At 38.3% G+C, this 17,043-nt stretch overlaps 2 protein-coding genes across 2 annotated transcripts in view; one reads left to right on the top strand and one right to left on the bottom strand.

Moving 5' to 3' along the window:
- Positions 1 to 8,308, bottom strand: part of LOC124271647 — a 134,817-nt gene extending 126,509 nt beyond the window's left edge. The window contains 1 exon segment of the mRNA XM_046706798.1: positions 7,995 to 8,308. The gene's annotated coding sequence lies outside the window, so the exon portion shown is untranslated.
- Positions 8,309 to 8,474: 166 nt separating this feature from the next.
- The window catches only part of LOC124271651 (failed axon connections homolog), a 33,733-nt gene continuing 25,164 nt past the window's right edge, over positions 8,475 to 17,043 (top strand). Inside the window, exon 1 of the mRNA XM_046706800.1 lies at positions 8,475 to 8,637. Within this exon, the coding sequence (XP_046562756.1) occupies positions 8,543 to 8,637 (95 nt within the window). The 5' untranslated portion in view covers positions 8,475 to 8,542. The remainder of the gene's footprint in view (positions 8,638 to 17,043) is intronic.

Here is a 17,043-nt window from a genome sequence, read left to right on the forward strand (position 1 = left end):
TTTCTTTTCGAGTCTGAAACAAGCAGCCAAAAGATACGGCAAATCAGCGCAAAAGAGCTTGTGAGTTGAAAGATTTGAAACAGCAGCATTTCATTCCACTCCACAAAAATACTATCTCGTATACTTTTACTCAAAGAAATATTCAGTTTTGGCAAACTATGAGAAATTCTGCTATTCCAATCATTCTAAAAATTTTACTTTATATCTTCAGCCTTTCCAAACATGCTGAAAGAGCAAAATAATCATCTTCCTTTAAACACACTGTATAAATGGTAAGCAATGCCAATATATACAACTCTGTTGAGAGTGAGTGAGTTCAAATTTAGCGTTGCATCAGCAATATTAACGCCATATAGTGACAAGACCAAGCCCCTATTGAGACTCACAATAGGTCCATAGAAGACCGGCACTCTCTGGTTTATTTTAGGAGGTGACTAAACTGGATCAGGTGACCAGGTCAAGTGACCAGGTTCAGTGACTTGGTTTAGTGCCATTGTACCTGATGTTGAAAGATGCTCATTGTATCAACCACTGGTTTGTCTACCTTAGATTTGAATATTTACAGGTCACCGTTGGAATACTGATGAGTGGCATTTAATATCATCTACTTACTCAAATACAATGATATTACATTTCTGAAGGATGTTTTGAAATTGTACAGTAACATATGAATATATTTGTGTTGAAAGTTTGTCTTTAAGAGTGAGTGTGTTTAGTTTTACGCTGCTTTTAGCAATATTCCAGCAATATCATGGCGGGGGACACCAGAAATGGGCTTCACATATTGTACCCATGTGGGGAATCAAACCTGGGTCTTCAGCATGATGAGCCAACGCTTTAACCACTAGGCTACCCCACTGCACCTCCTGACATAAGAAAGGTGTACAATGAATTAATATGACACATCAGCGTTTGATCAAATATTACCTAAATTATTCCTGTTTGCATTAATATACAATGATATCTATAATTGCACCTATTAGATATTATACAACATCAAAGATGGTGTACATAAATAACAGGGATAGAAAAGCATTTTTAAAGGGTGCCATTAGGCACCATAAAGGTAATTTAGGTGTGCCTTTGTGAAAATAAGTGTGCCCATTCATTTTGATGATCAAATTTGACTTAAAACATCACAACAATTATGCTATTTCAGTGTAGGTTTAATAAATCAGTAAACATTATGTAAACCTGTAAACTTGAGAGCTGGATTTCCTGAACACTTTCATGACAGCATGCATAGTTTAGCTTCATATGTCCCGGACCCACAAAGTAACCCACAAACTGTTATCATCAGAAAATAGGATTTCCTGTGCAATGGCATTCAAAATAGCCACACCCATGTTAAGTTGTAAAATTGAGAGTAAACAGTTTGGGGTGCAAAAATGGGTTTTGAATCATTTGGGTTGGTCAAATTTATTGCATTTTCCATAAAGTGAACAACGGTGAGTATTATTCTTATAATCTTAGACGTGCCACCAGGGCACATTAAAAATATTTCACTGACCCCATTTCATTAATAACTGTGCAATAGCACACGAAATAAGCACTATTTCGATCCTTAAACTATGCAACTGTTTTTACTTTTTTCTGATAGCAGTCACTTGAAAGAAAGAAAAAAAGTGTTGACTAATAGCGAAAATCTCGAAAGTTCTACTCCAGATAAGGTGTAAATACTGCTGTTACTATACCCCAACAATGTAGGAATGTGTGAACGGTGACATTGCTATCTATTGACTCCATTTGTATAGATTGTCTGCAGGGGAATAAAACTGTATAAAACCAAATCCTGTTGAAAGATGAGAGTGTGTACGACCTCATTACATACCGATGAGTCAGAGGTGACAGAAACCAGTCACAAAAACAATGCACCATTTTAGTTTTGGGTTAGTTTAATGGCACATTCTGCAATATTTAAGCAATACATTGGCAATCTGTAAATAATCAAGTCTGGACCATACAATTATGTGATCAACAGCATGAGCATCAATCTACACAATTTGGATTCAATGACATGTGTCAATCAAATCAGCAAGCCTGTTTATCAAATCCAATTGGTTGCCTCTTACAACAAGCATGACGACCAATTGTAACCCAGGTCTTCATAGGTAATATGCATTAACAGTATAATGATAAGTACTAAATATGAAAAAATATTACTAAAACGCCCCAATTAGATAAATTGTATCAGAATATGCACTAAACCATCTTGACAATATATTATCATAACAAAACACTATTTATTTTAGTCAACTGATGAAGCGGCATAGAACCATATTCCCTCACTAACTCACAAACTCCACAGTGATTAGACTAAACAGGATAATTTTATATTGGACAGATAATTGGACAAATAAACCTCGGCAGATTTGAATTCAAACATAAACACATTTGAATACCATGTGACACTGACATTGCGAGATGGTTTTATGTGAAAATAATGACAATGTTTAAAATGCAGAATGATTCTTGGTTTCAGTCACATGTAGACATATCACTGAAGCGAAAATGCTGACCTAAGATTTCACTTACAGAACTTACAATGAAGAGAATGATCATCATGATAGGATGGGGAACTACTGTTATGGGAGCGCTATGACGTCATCAAGCTGAATGTTACCCATCCTGAGTATCAGATAAGGTAATTAACACCCAAACATCCCATTTCTTAGAGGTTAGATCATACTAACAACCAGTAGATCGTATCAAATGAGAATGGCTAACACTAAGTCTATTGACAAATTCTGACATTATACTGCTGTTTCTTCATATTGCTCAAACAACATGCACATTTTCATATCATCATGACAGAAATATAGCTAAAGCAACATCACATCAAATTAACTAAATCACTCTGTGCTGAAAGTCTAGCTTTGTTTAGAATCAATATGGGTTAACTGATAGCTAAAGCAATACATCTTCTAACAATCCCATTCTTTTCAGGGCTGTGGGGTAGCCTAGAGGTTAAACTGTTCACTCGACACACCGAAGACCCAGGTTTGATTCCCCACATGGATACAATTTGTGAAGCCCATTTCTAGTGTCACCCACTCCGATATTGCTGGAATATTGCTAAAAGCAGCATAAAACTATACTCAGTCAGTAAGTCAGAATTAATTTTCATTATTAGAAAGAAACAACACTGGTCTTAAAACACATCCTTGCAGCAGCCACTGTAATTGATAAACCACACACGTGATTCATGTATGAAGAATGTTATCTGGTGTTTACGCTACCAGATAACACAGAGTACTATACCACTGACACATAATGAAGTACTGGAGCGTACAGAGCTATGCTTTAGTGATCTCACCCTCCGATTAAAGAACTTAATTCACTCGCCACATGTAAACAACTTCAAGATCTCGATTTAAGTCAAGCCTGGATATGAATGGAAAGAGCCATAATTTAATGCTGATAGATAGCTAACAAATCATCGATATTTCTATTGCTACACAGGATTTGATAATAACCTCAGTCTGCGTCAAATTAACTTCAGGAAGGATGAGCGACATTTCTGTGATGACTTCCATTACTGACTGTTGTGGCCATAATAAGTACCTCAACTACATAGAAAACTGACAAAGGTTGAACTCATGGAGACCATGCACATGTTGACAGACTAATGGTAGGGAAATCCTGAGTTCAAATGTTGATCAAACTACAACCCAACCTACAATAGTTACAAGTCAGTTATACATCCTTTAACACTTCTATTTTTGTATTCATATTGGGTTCTTACATAGTTTACTTACAGACTTGCCTAGTAGTTGGACAAGGCACTTATTGAAGCCATGCACTTACTACACAAATGCAGTATTGCAATTTTCATCAGGAGGCGCGGGAGATTGATTCGATTGATTTGTGAAGCTAAAAGCAGGTTTGATTCCCCACATTGATACAATTTGTGAAGCCCATTTCTAGTGTCACCCACCCGATATTGCTGGAATATTGCTAAAAGCAGGTTTGATTCCCCACATTGATACAATTTGTGAAGCCCATTTCTAGTGTCACCCACCCGATATTGCTGGAATATTGCTAAAAGCAGGTTTGATTCCCCACATTGATACAATTTGTGAAGCCCATTTCTAGTGTCACCCACCCGATATTGCTGGAATATTGCTAAAAGCAGGTTTGATTCCCCACATTGATACAATTTGTGAAGCCCATTTCTAGTGTCACCCACCCGATATTGCTGGAATATTGCTAAAAGCAGGTTTGATTCCCCACATTGATACAATTTGTGAAGCCCATTTCTAGTGTCACCCACCCGATATTGCTGGAATATTGCTAAAAGCAGGTTTGATTCCCCACATTGATACAATTTGTGAAGCCCATTTCTAGTGTCACCCACCCGATATTGCTGGAATGAAAATAGAAATTAATTTGTAACCCTGTGATGTTGTTTGTTTTATTCCAAGTCTGTATTAATATGAGAGATGTGAATTAGCCTTTGCATTAACAGGTCGACTAGTAATAACATAAGCCAGTCCTTAAAAGCCTGCAAGTTTATTAAAGACACCATTAACAGATCAATCAACTCAATCTGACAGGCTTTGGGCAAATTTGCATCCCTGAATATAGGACGGAAATGTAGTACCACTTATTAGTCAAATTATTCATCATATCAGAGCATATTATTCATAAAACAATCCTCTTTAATTCTTATCCCCTCCATACTACAGCATTCACCTCTCATCCCCTTCTTGGCTCGAGAAGCTAGTACTCAGCCCCTATTCAGCTCGGAAATATGGAGACTACGACTGGTCCCTTACACTAAAGAGTTCCTCAATACGATTATTTACATTTAACTTCATATATTACTATATTTAGGGGACAATAATCTCATATTAATGGTAAAACATGTCAATGAAATTGGTAGGACAAAATATGTTACGGCCAAGTTTATTTAGGCCAATATGGAGAAGGCTATAAGTGGTCTATACCTTTTTCTTTTACAGGGGTGGAAATAACTTTAAAATTGCTATTGTACACCGGTACAGTGGCACATGTAAAATCACTTGCCCTGATAATTTTTCCACTATACCGGCCGTTTTCTTGTTGATTTTTTAAATAAACAACATAATTAACATTGGAAAGTCAACTGGACACCGGTACAGTGTGATATACAAATTTGCTTGCCGACCGGAAAAAAACACTGGACTCGGATGCCGGGCAATGGGTTATTTCCACCCCTGATTTATGGCTTATTTATGTTGCTTGTAAACCAAAACGAAAACAATTGTCTTACTTGCCATGAGTTTGACAGGATCACTTGGTTTAAGTGTTAAAAAATGCATATTCAAAGGAGGATGTTCAGCCTTTCCACAGTAACATGTTCATATCCACTTGGGGCGGTGGGGTAGCCTAGTGGTTAAAGCGTTGGCTCGTCACGCCGAAGACACAGGTTCGAATCCCCACATGGGTACATTGTGTGAAGCCCATTTCTGGTGTCCCCTGCCATGATGTTGCTGGAATATTGCTAAAAGCGGCATAAAACCAAACTCAGTCAGTCAGTCATATCCACTTCTGACATAGACATGGATGTGTTCCGTTTGTGATCAATAATTACATACTGGAAGTGATATTGTTTTCTTAACTGGATCATTGTTACTACATTTATTGATGAATGCTTTGACCCCACTCCAGTAAAATGAAAAACCATGTGTTGCCTACTGGTTGAATAAACTTTCATGAAGTCAAAAATGTTTTTGTAGACTTCATATGAACATAAACTGGAAAATAAGAAACACAAAATATGGCTTGGAGCAAATGTCAAATGTAAATTGAGACGTCATTGCTCGTGCAATCATAAAGCACAAAAATGTTCATAAAATAAAATTAAAATAAGCAAATTAACAATGTGGAATTTGAATGAATTCGGTCCAACTTGCATCTTGCCTTGGCTGCCTGGAGAGAGCCTAGCTGTGGGGTAGAAATGTACGAGTGTGAAGTGAGGTGAGGTGAGGTGAAACTGGGTTTAACGTCGTGCTTGAGAATATTTCGCTCATATGACGATGTGCATGCGTGTGAATGTGTATGTGCGGCTGCTTGTATTAGCCCAGACTGAAGCTGGTTTTGATAGTGCTAGCCCACTGAGATACCATGCCGCAGTGAAGCATGAATACCCCACTCAGACCCACTATACTGACTCCGAGGCGACCAGTCCTTGTTCTACCCATTAATGCCGAGCGCCAGGCGGGGACCAACAAGTACCATATTTTATCGTCTTTTGGTATGACACGGTCGGGGATCGAACCCGCGCCCTTCCGCTCTCCGGGCGGACGCTCTAACCACTACACCACGGAGACAGTAGAGTGTGAGCCTAGGCGGGTTTGTGTATTTAGATGCTACTGTGATGCTTTTATGACATATGCCTGAAATGTACACTTTGTTGTCTCAATGCAATGTAAATCAGTTGTGTAATACACATCACTGCAATCGAAATCAACATAACATCACGTACATATCAAACATACAAGAAACAGACCTTATACAAAATGTAAATAGCTAGTCACAAAAATTACCTTTAGAAGAAGGAAATATTGATTATTTAAAAACAACAGGGGTGAAGTTGTTTATAAAACATACATTTAAAAACTTTAATCCACACTGTGTACACTGATACTTCATGTCCATATGACTGGAGCAAACAGATTAAAATAGTATTGAGATCCAAACTGCTGCTCAACAGTGAAATCGACGTGACAAATAGCTGTCAACAGGATTATACGTCAATATATCTGCAGTATATCTGCTAAGACATGACAAAATCATCGCCCAGGTATTAAGCCTGCATGACTCACTGCTCCAGCGAGGACATGGTGTCAAATTGCAACATTCACACCCAAGCTTAAAATGCATGTAGCTGCAGAAGACACATTTTTGTTGGCCCAAGCCATGGATTCTGTACAAATTTTACAACCATGTTTAGCAAAATAACCATCAAGATAGAACATCTAAACAATGCTTGCATCACAACTACCGATTAGAGCGCAATGCAAACAGTGACTATAAATATTTTAAGACAAAAATTGATTTGAGTCATAACTGAGCATGATTTCCCAAGTAATTTTACCTGATTCTTCCATGTTATACGATGGCAATTGTTAATTCTATTTTTGTGTTATACTATTATAAGCTACAGGTGTGTAATTAATAACAGAACCAGATGTGTGGCTGCAAAATTATTAGATGCTGTAATAAATAGGCAAACAAGATTCAGGTGCCTCAGACCTTCAAACAAAACAATGATTCATTCATACACAGGTTGAAACATTGTGATACAAAGTGCTAGGACCAATGTGATATTGTCAAAATGCATTCCGAATGCTGTCCTTAATTAATCACAAACAAAATTATTTAATTGATCACAGAAAGAAATGAAAGAATAAATTCAAAATCATGACCTAAACGTACTGAAAATATAAATGAAATATATCGAATATTTCTGCTCAATATACAGGTATTTGCAAAGCTACAAGTAGCAGTATTGTTACTATGTACCGTTATCGGTCTGGTACACTATTGACAAGATTCCATGGTTGATAACTGGTGATCACGACTTCATAGGATGAGACAAAATAACAAGCCACTCAAAAGGATAACAGTATCTTCCTCCCTTTGTTTAAGATGAATGGAATGTGCATTAGAATCGAGTAAATCGCTTGTGTTTGACCTGATGTGTCTTCAATCGACCCGTCCCGCCATTTTGAATACAATATGCATGCGCTATGCGCTAGTGCAGTCGCAAATTCAAGCTAACGGTACTCGAGGGATGTGCATATTCTGAAATAAATGGGTTGTAATTTACAAAACGCATGAGTTACAGGAGGAAATACCTATACCCCATGTGTACAAAAACTAATGTCAAGGTCGAACCGGCAACACTCGCACTGATAAAGATATGATCTGCTACCGGTAGTGTGAAGCGAACGTTGCTAATATTTCTGCAAACGAAGAAAAAAATTACGAATAAAATGTCTACTTACCCATGGTGGAAGGATAAAACTCGGGCGGCTAGGAAAAGTAAAATATGTTAACAGCTAATAATTTGTCCACGAGAAAAGGTAAGCGTAAATTTCCTCATCCTAGAAACATCATGTCTACGAAAGACCTTCCATCACACTGTTCAACACAGAGCACTGAAGCTGTTCGGACCAGCCCATTATTATCATCGGGGGAGGAGGCTTTTCTGGTTGGTTCTTGGTGTTGACTGGGTTAGCTCGACACTCAATGTTCACTCAACCGTAATTCATACAGTTATCATTTCACACAAGTAAACATCAAATGTGGCCCAATCGAGATCTCCCATGCGCGCATATCAAACATGGCCCTCGTTTGGGAATACTTTACCCCTATTGGCTAAGAATAGGTACGTACTTAGAAATGTGTCAATCAAACCGTCTTGACTCCGCCTCTTTTACCCATAATTCACACCGCAAATTACAATTCATTCACCTTCATGCTGACAATATTGGAAGGTATATTACCCCAGAGATCGATTATTTGCAAGATTGTAGCTGACGGACTCTCAAAGATGTTGAGCTACTTTGGTGAATCTTCTCTTATATTGACCGCGGCTTTGCTTCTTGTCTGCATTTTAGCGATGGCTATCTTTCTAGGTTGGAAAAGGTAAGAAAATACTTGTTTACGTTCTTGTTTATTGAGTAGTAAAATAGATATACTACTCACCGTGTCATGCGTGGTGCTTAAAGATTATGAAAGTTTAGCTGTTCATTTTGGTGCAAATGGACACATGCGTTATTTGTTTCGCTTGTAAACTGGGTCATCTGGTCAAATGGCCCAGGGAATTTCACCCTCAAAATGTGAACAATTACTCAGGGTCAATCGCAAGCCATCACTGAACAGCCATTCAGGCCAAGGTCCAGTGATACTGGACAATAGGCTTGTCAAAACACAGGTGTCTTGACCCACAGATGTTTGCAAGTCTTGAAATGCGCTTAACAAAATTTATGTGATGACCCGAATTTTAAAGAAAATAAATTACGCCTCCATTGATACTTTTCAGTTTAGACAACTTTAACCCATGCTAGCTTATTGTAATGTTGAAAGTATTTCTACGGAAATTGTAAAATTATGCTTAAAAGTTATTGTGTTGGTTTTTTTTCAAAATTATAGCTGACGATTGTCTTATTATTTAGTTTAAGTTTCATTTTTAAATGAATTTGAAAATATGACATCTAAGAGCATACCGCTCAGTTGCATGATTTCGTTTCATAAGTATACGTGACAATTCGTACTTTCAATTTCTGCCGATATTTCTGAATTCACAACATTATTGTGCCAGAATATGTGTTTTATTATTCACACATTGTTTATTCACAAAGTAAAAACATGAAACTAATCGTGTGTTAACGCCCTTTAATAGAATTTAAAGGTTAGCATAATTGCTGATATTTTATCAATTTCAGTTCTATATCAGATTATTAAACAGGGAATTGTTGACATTTCACGTTTTTACGGTTAAATCGTACAACGGAATGAAATATTGCATCCATACGAAACGTAATCATGAATGCCTATATGTGAACATATATAAGCTGATGTGTTCGACATGTGTTTGTGCGAAGCCCCGTATGGAGTTACAACATTATCGCCCATTACACACGAACACCTGGCTGTCACGTGGCATGACGTAACCTCTCACCACCCGTCAATCAACACGTTCCATGTTAATAACAGTAGTCGATCATAACAGACAAATTATGTCATAATGTAGTTTAAACGACCAGTGAACAATGACTATTGGGTTTTTGATATCTGCATCTTTTTTAACTAAATGTCACGTACACAAATTGTTTGAACATATTTTATTATTATTATTATATGGGTATTTATATAGCGCTTTAGTCTATACCGCACGCATGCGCAAATCGCTTTTTTCTTCAGTATTGAAAGTGATTTGGGCACATGTTATTCAACATATTTAAGCCCGATCCCGAAAATTACATGGAAAAATGTACATCTTTAACTGAACCTCTTTGTTTGTTGTATAATATATCACTGAGTGACACAAATATTCAGTCAGGATGGGAATTATAATAATTCTGAACTCGAGAAACAGACAAAGCCTGCTTGTTCAGAGTAATGAGCAAAATTGGTGTTTTATCACAAAATCGGAATTTTACAGTCAGCGAATTTCGTTTTGACATGGATAAATATGTTTTCGTATTTATCCATAACTTGTAACTGGATCAGTTTAAGTCTCGCTTATTTTGTTGACGTATGTATCCCAGAGGCGTAAATCGATGCTCGTGACATCAGTCACTGGGACTGGGTTATCTGATCCTGATTTATGTACAGACCGCCGCCATGCAGCTAAACAGCAAATAAATAAAACTGATAAAATATGAGAACATGTCCACGAATGACAGCATTACCTACAGTAAATGCAATAATTTCTGATCAAGTATGCTTGAAACCTGAAGGTGGAACGTTATGGATATAACTTGTGTAATATAATTCATCCGATGAATGGGTGAGAACATAGTGTGTAATATAATTCATCCGATGAATGGGTGAGAAATATAATTAGTGAGAACATAGTGTGTAATATAATTCATCCGATGAATGGGTGAGAACATAGTGTGTAATATAATTCATCCGATGAATGGGTGAGAACATAGTGTGTAATATAATTCATCCGATGAATGGGTGAGAACATAGTGTGTAATATAATTCATCCGATGAATGGGTGAGAACATAGTGTGTAAACATAGTGTGTAATATAATTCATCCGATGAATGGGTGAGAACATAGTGTGTAATATAATTCATCCGATGAATGGGTGAGAACATAGTGTGTAATATAATTCATCCGATGAATGGGTGAGAACATAGTGTGTAATATAATTCATCCGATGAATGGGTGAGAACATAGTGTGTAATATAATTCATCCGATGAATGGGTGAGAACATAGTGATGAATGGGTGAGAACATAGTGTGTAATATAATTCATCCGATGAATGGGTGAGAACATAGTGTGTAATATAATTCATCCGATGAATGGGTGAGAACATACTCCAAAATGTTGTGTTCCTCACATTACAGAAGATGACATCCATAAACGTCCACCTGTATGTCATTCACATTAATGAAGATGACATCAATAAACGTTCACCTGTATGTGTATGACATCACTAAACGCAATTAAAAAACTTTATTTGAATATAGAATAAAAACAGTCAATTGATGCAGAGATTTAATATAAAACGGAAGAACGACCACGTGAGTGAGTGAGTGAGTGAGTTTTTATGCAATATTCCAGCAATATCACGGCAGGGGACACCAGAAATGGGTTTCACAGACTGTATACTCATGTGCGGAATCGAACTCGGATTTTCCACGCGAAAAGCGAACGCTTTTTGTATATGTAGACGTTCACTGGTGTCGTCGGTGAAGTTGGGGTTTCCGGAATAATGAGATGTCACTGAGAGTGTTCATGACAGATAAAATTGCAGACCGCGTGAAGATACGGGTTAGAATTGATCTTCAGTAACCCATACTTGTTGTAAGAGGCGACTAACGGGATTGGATAGTCAGACTCGATGACTTGTTTGACATATATCATCGTATACCAGTTGCGTAGATCGATGCTCATGTTGTTGGTCACTGGATTGTCTGGCCCAGACCGCCGCCATATAGCTGGAATATTGTTTAGTGCGGTGTAAAACTAAACTCACTCATATACCCCGCGGACCAGGATTTCAAAACTGTTAATCATTCGAGGTGATGTGAGAAGCTCATTTACGATGTTTCTGCCGTGAAATTGCCGAAGTGTTGCTAAAACGGCATAAAACAATACCCACTTACTTCAGATCATTTATAGTTCCATCTCCCGTCATAATTCCCCATTAATGATTATTATACCCTGAGAAAAGTCTGGTGAACCGATACACAGGCTGAGATGATGTGTTATATCGCGCGCCTGACGCGGACATTTCGCGCAGCGTTCGCGATGATTGATAGTTCCATGTCCCTTCCTGTTTCTTTATTAATGGTTATTCGTCCCTGAGAGAAGTCGGGCGAATCGATGCGCCTGGTAAGATGATGATATCGCGTCTACGACGCGAACATTTTGCGCCGCGTTCGCGATCGTAGGTTTAATCTTCAACAGGAGCTTGCTGTACAACCAACCACAAGTGTATATGCGTTGATATATATATTTTAGGGGAGCGAATATGGTTTTACACCGCTTCTAGCAATTTCCAGCTATATCACGATGGGGGACATCAGAAATGGGTAGTCTGTCTCACTGTCCCTGAACCGTATTATTTTCCCTTCTGCATGACCCTATCTATACAATGCTGAAGCTCTAAATGAAACAAGTCTAGATTTCCTCATTTTCAGGTTCCGAATCTCCCTGTTTACTGGGCTCCTTTTAGGTTTTAAAAGGAATTGTTTGTATCTACTAAATCAAATATATTCAGAGAATAACCGACAATCAACAGAAATGGGCTTCACACGTTGTACTAAAGTGGGGTATCGAACCAGGGTCTTCGGCGTGACGAGCGAACGCCTAACCACTAGGCTACCTCAATGGCCCATATACATTAAAAAAACAAACAAAAAAACCCACCAAGAGTGCTGCCTAAACCACTCAAGAACAGTTAAATGTGTATCTGTGCAGACTTGGTCTCGCCTCTGTATGGTCTTTATAAACAATGCCGATGCGACGTAAAATATTAACCCACTCACTCACTCACTCAGTGAACATGGCGTGAGTACAGAGCCCTTTACAACAATCAATTTTGCAATTATGTTCATTTAAAGCAGATCAACATAACACGAGTTATATGGCCTTGAGTAATTTCATAACCAAATACTCTCATAGCAGATCTTGTTAATCCTTTTATACCCAAGCATGTTCCGGGTTTACTTAAAAAGTGAATTATTTTTGCCGTTGCTACTTAAAATATCTCCCCTCATTTCTTAGATGGAGATAAACCGGTACAACCAGGCCATTCACTGCCATGTTATTTATACCCATCAATCAATATTCATGACGTGAAGTAGAGAAATATCAAAGAAAATGCTGATCTTTTTGTGTTTTACACGGGTTTCATTACTACAAAAAAAAAACAAGGCTGTCCGATATGTTTTCTTTGATATGTTTTTCAAACGGAAGAGAATGATACTTAAGATTGCTGTGTAATTTAGATAAAAGCAGTCATTTTCAGAAAATCAATTAATTGCCACAACAGAGAGTTATCATCTGCGCAAGTGCTATCGGGGGCGTCTTGGTGACCTTGGCACCAAAGTAGTAAACTGACTGAAACAAATGTAGGACTTGTGTAACCATGAACGCAAAATGCCACTAGTTGTTGTTGCTTGCAAAGGTCAGATTACTTTTCTTTCCGCCCACGAGCCAATTACCCGACATACTTTGCATAAACCAGGTTGTGAATCTCTGCAGCCAAAGCTTGAAAAAATCGAACGAAACTCATTCTTTTAACGTATTCAACGATATATTCGTCAGTGTGGTCACGAACTTTATCAATTATAAATATTTGGTAATGAAATCTGATTTCTGTTTGGAAAATCTATTTAAAATTTTAAAAGATCTCATTTTCATAATATCCTTAAAATACATTGTATTGTATTGTTGTTCCACTAAGATCAACCGGGAGAGCGGAAGGTCGCGGGTTCGATCCCCGACCGCGTCATACCAAAAGACGTTAAAATATGGTACTTGTTGGTCCCTGCCTGGCGCTCGGCATTAATGGGTACAACAAGGACTGGTCGGCTCGGAGTCAGTATAATGTGTCTGAGTGGGGTATTCATGCTTCACTGCGGCATGGTATCTCAGTGGGCTAGCACTATAAAACCAGCTTAAGTCTGGGCTAGTACAAACAGCCGCACATACACATACACACGCATGCACGTCGTCATATGAGTGAAATATTCTCAAGCACGACGTTAAACCCAATTTCACCTCACCTCACCTCACCTCACTAAGATCAATATCCTGCACCACTTCGCTACGAGTTCGCTTTTAACATTTCATTTTCAGATGACATGATGCTAAAAACAGCATTCCAATCTAATTACACTCCTATGGTATTTGTAGCAGAGACGAATGATGACGTCACTTCCGATCCAAGTTTTGTCGGCGAATGGGTCTTGGGTTCCGATCCACAAAGCGTTCGTAACGTTACGACCTATCGTAACTATGTAGTATATCGTTGGCTAACGAATGACGCAGTGCTACGAACGCTTTGTGGATTGGGTTCCAGGCTATTTATCGTAATAAAATAGAAAAAAAACAATACCCGATAATCGAGGATAATTCCTATAACAGAAGGACTAAAATTAAGAGAAATTGGCATCTCTACAGTGATTTTGATTAGTGTCATTCAAATACCACATTGTCTCAAGCTCCGTCTTAGTGAGATTCAGTTAACCGTTAAGATGTCTATTCTTTTTGCACAGGGACAATACTTATGTTTCACCCAAAGGGCTCCTTGCAATATCAAGATCTAGATTTAAAATGGACAATATGCTTTATTGAGCAACCCCCCTTTTACTGATTTCAAGATCTATTGTTTTGTTCACGTGCAAGATCTGTTTGATGTGGGAAAACGAAATCCAAATATGTAGAGGATATTATATGAATGCCTATGTCATGCTATGTTTACGACACGAGTGCCTAAATGTTTGTATTTCCCAAGCGAGAGCGAGAGTATGATATGGGCCCGAATGTAATATTCTGTTTATTACCGAGGTCGTCAAATTGAGGAAAATAAAACCAAATCTACTTTCAAATACAGGCTGCGCCGTTGCCGCATGTAGAAACATGTTTGTTTTTTTTCGATTGTTCTAACCGCTAGGCATCTTAGAATGCGCATTCTAAGATGCCTAGCGGTTAGAACAATCGAAAAAAAAATACATTATCAGACAATAAAGGTATAGTTTTTTGATGACGTAACAATTGCATGACGTTATCCCGTCACTGCGCCATTCTAGTTTGCCCCCTCGTAATCGAACCATTTTACATTACGTCACAATGTAAGCGACGTCACGATGCATGTCAGTTGTCATCGCTTCGTACGGCCTCCTACAGTAAACTACACCGTTGCATCCAGTTTCTTGGTTGGCTGTTGCTTCACGCAGCTAACATCACTGGTGGAAACATTACGTTTATGTTTTACGACGGTTAAAATGTGTCATTTCGACTCACAAGTTTTCAGCGACACGGTAACGTTCGTAATGTTTACATTCCCACAATGCAATTGTGGAATGTCGCTTGACTACTCAACTTCCTCTGGATGTACTGATCTAAACTTACGCTGGTAGTAGAAATGCAACGTTCATATTGCCCCATATGGTTTACGTTAATGACAGATGTAATTAAAATAATTCAGAGAAGATATTTAATCCGAATGTAAACCGTCATCAAACTGTTATCATTTGTTTTTTTCTGGTAACGTTCGTCTTAACGTAGGGGGCAGAAACATCAATAGAACAGCGCGCCAGTTAGCCCTGTGCGAGGATTCTTAATTTAGGTGACCGACACCGTCGTTTGTTTTCTGCCTTAAATTAATCGTAATTATCTTTAGAAAGTATTAAATTTGGCATCTTAGAAAAGAAATCTAATTCTTATTGAAAACTCCTTCTTATAGACTGGCCTCTTATAGAAAGCGTTCTTTCAGTGTTTGTGCTCCATCGCTGTGGAATGAACTGCCCCTCGCCTTATAACTGTCCCCATCTTTTGCCACGTTCAAATCACATCTTAAAACGCATCTCTTTTCACTGCACTATTAACTCTACTCAAACATTATTATTTTGTAGCGCTTTGAGCACCCACTTAGTGGTTGGATTTAGCGCTATATGCATTTTCAGTATTATTATCATTATATTGGAACAGTTTTCGGTCACGTGACTATCACATGACGCAAGACAACTCGACGGTTGTCCAGTCACGAATCGTGTATTATAGTTTAAATTGTCTCCGTTTGATTTCATCTGTGTGTAGACCAATAATGTACCTGTGCTATGTCACACGCAAAAATATGCCATACAAATTTGACGTTGCGTTCTTTACCATGATCTCATGCAGCGTCATCGTCACTATATGGCTGAAATATTGCCGAGGTGACGTTAAATTCTAACTCACTCACTCATGCAGCGTCATTACTTCGTGGCTGCTCATGATGTCATAGCCGTCATCACTCGTCCCTTTCCGTAACTTGTATTAAAATATTCGCGGAAACGCCACGAGTTCCATTCGTAACTACTCGTTCCTTTCCGTAACCTGAAAGTAGACACGTATCCCTCGTAGTCATTTTATTGAACGTGGCTCTGTCTGAGCGCAAAATCGCAGAGAGAAAGAAATAGTCTAGTCGCCGAACTATTTTCAAGGACATGTAACTCTAGTTTACTTGGCAAACACACACGGCATCCACGCCAAGGAAATTACCTCGAAGGGTATATTTAACATGCTTAAATATTTTCTTACGCCATAATGTTAAAATATCCTCGTTATAAAAATTAAGGAAACCCAGGAGGACTATGCAATAATTAGAATATACTTGAAGTGTCTGGGTAAAAATTATGCAAGCCGAAATGAAAAATATTTCAAAGATCTATTTTGACCCAATTTCTTCTCTACATACGCGCATTCTGATTGGCTGGGGGAATATTTCTCCGGGACATGGCTACGAGAGGGGCACGAGTCTACTTTCAGGTTACGGAAAGGGACGAGTAGTTACGAATGCACGAGTTCGTCATGAACTATTCTGGAAAAGGCTGAGTGGACCGGTTGTACCCGGGTCGGTTTGCCCGGTGAAAAACGTCCAGGGCATGTGGTTGCGTACTTTCTTCCACGCTTTGGTATAAATGCATGAATTACTGTTACAAAATAAACTAACCTCACATGCTAACTTAATGTGGAAGAAATCTTAAAGCTAGGCATGTCGAAAATTACTTTGTTTAAATCCACAAGCATGTGTATATCTTGCTGAAAGATCAGGAATCTAGACGAGGGAGAACGTGAGATTCGAATCCACCTAATACTGC

Source organism: Haliotis rubra, unplaced genomic scaffold (genome assembly GCF_003918875.1).
Source record: "Haliotis rubra isolate DU_JTF1 unplaced genomic scaffold, ASM391887v1 Scf162, whole genome shotgun sequence".
In the NCBI taxonomy this organism is placed as follows: Eukaryota; Metazoa; Mollusca; class Gastropoda; order Lepetellida; family Haliotidae; genus Haliotis; species Haliotis rubra.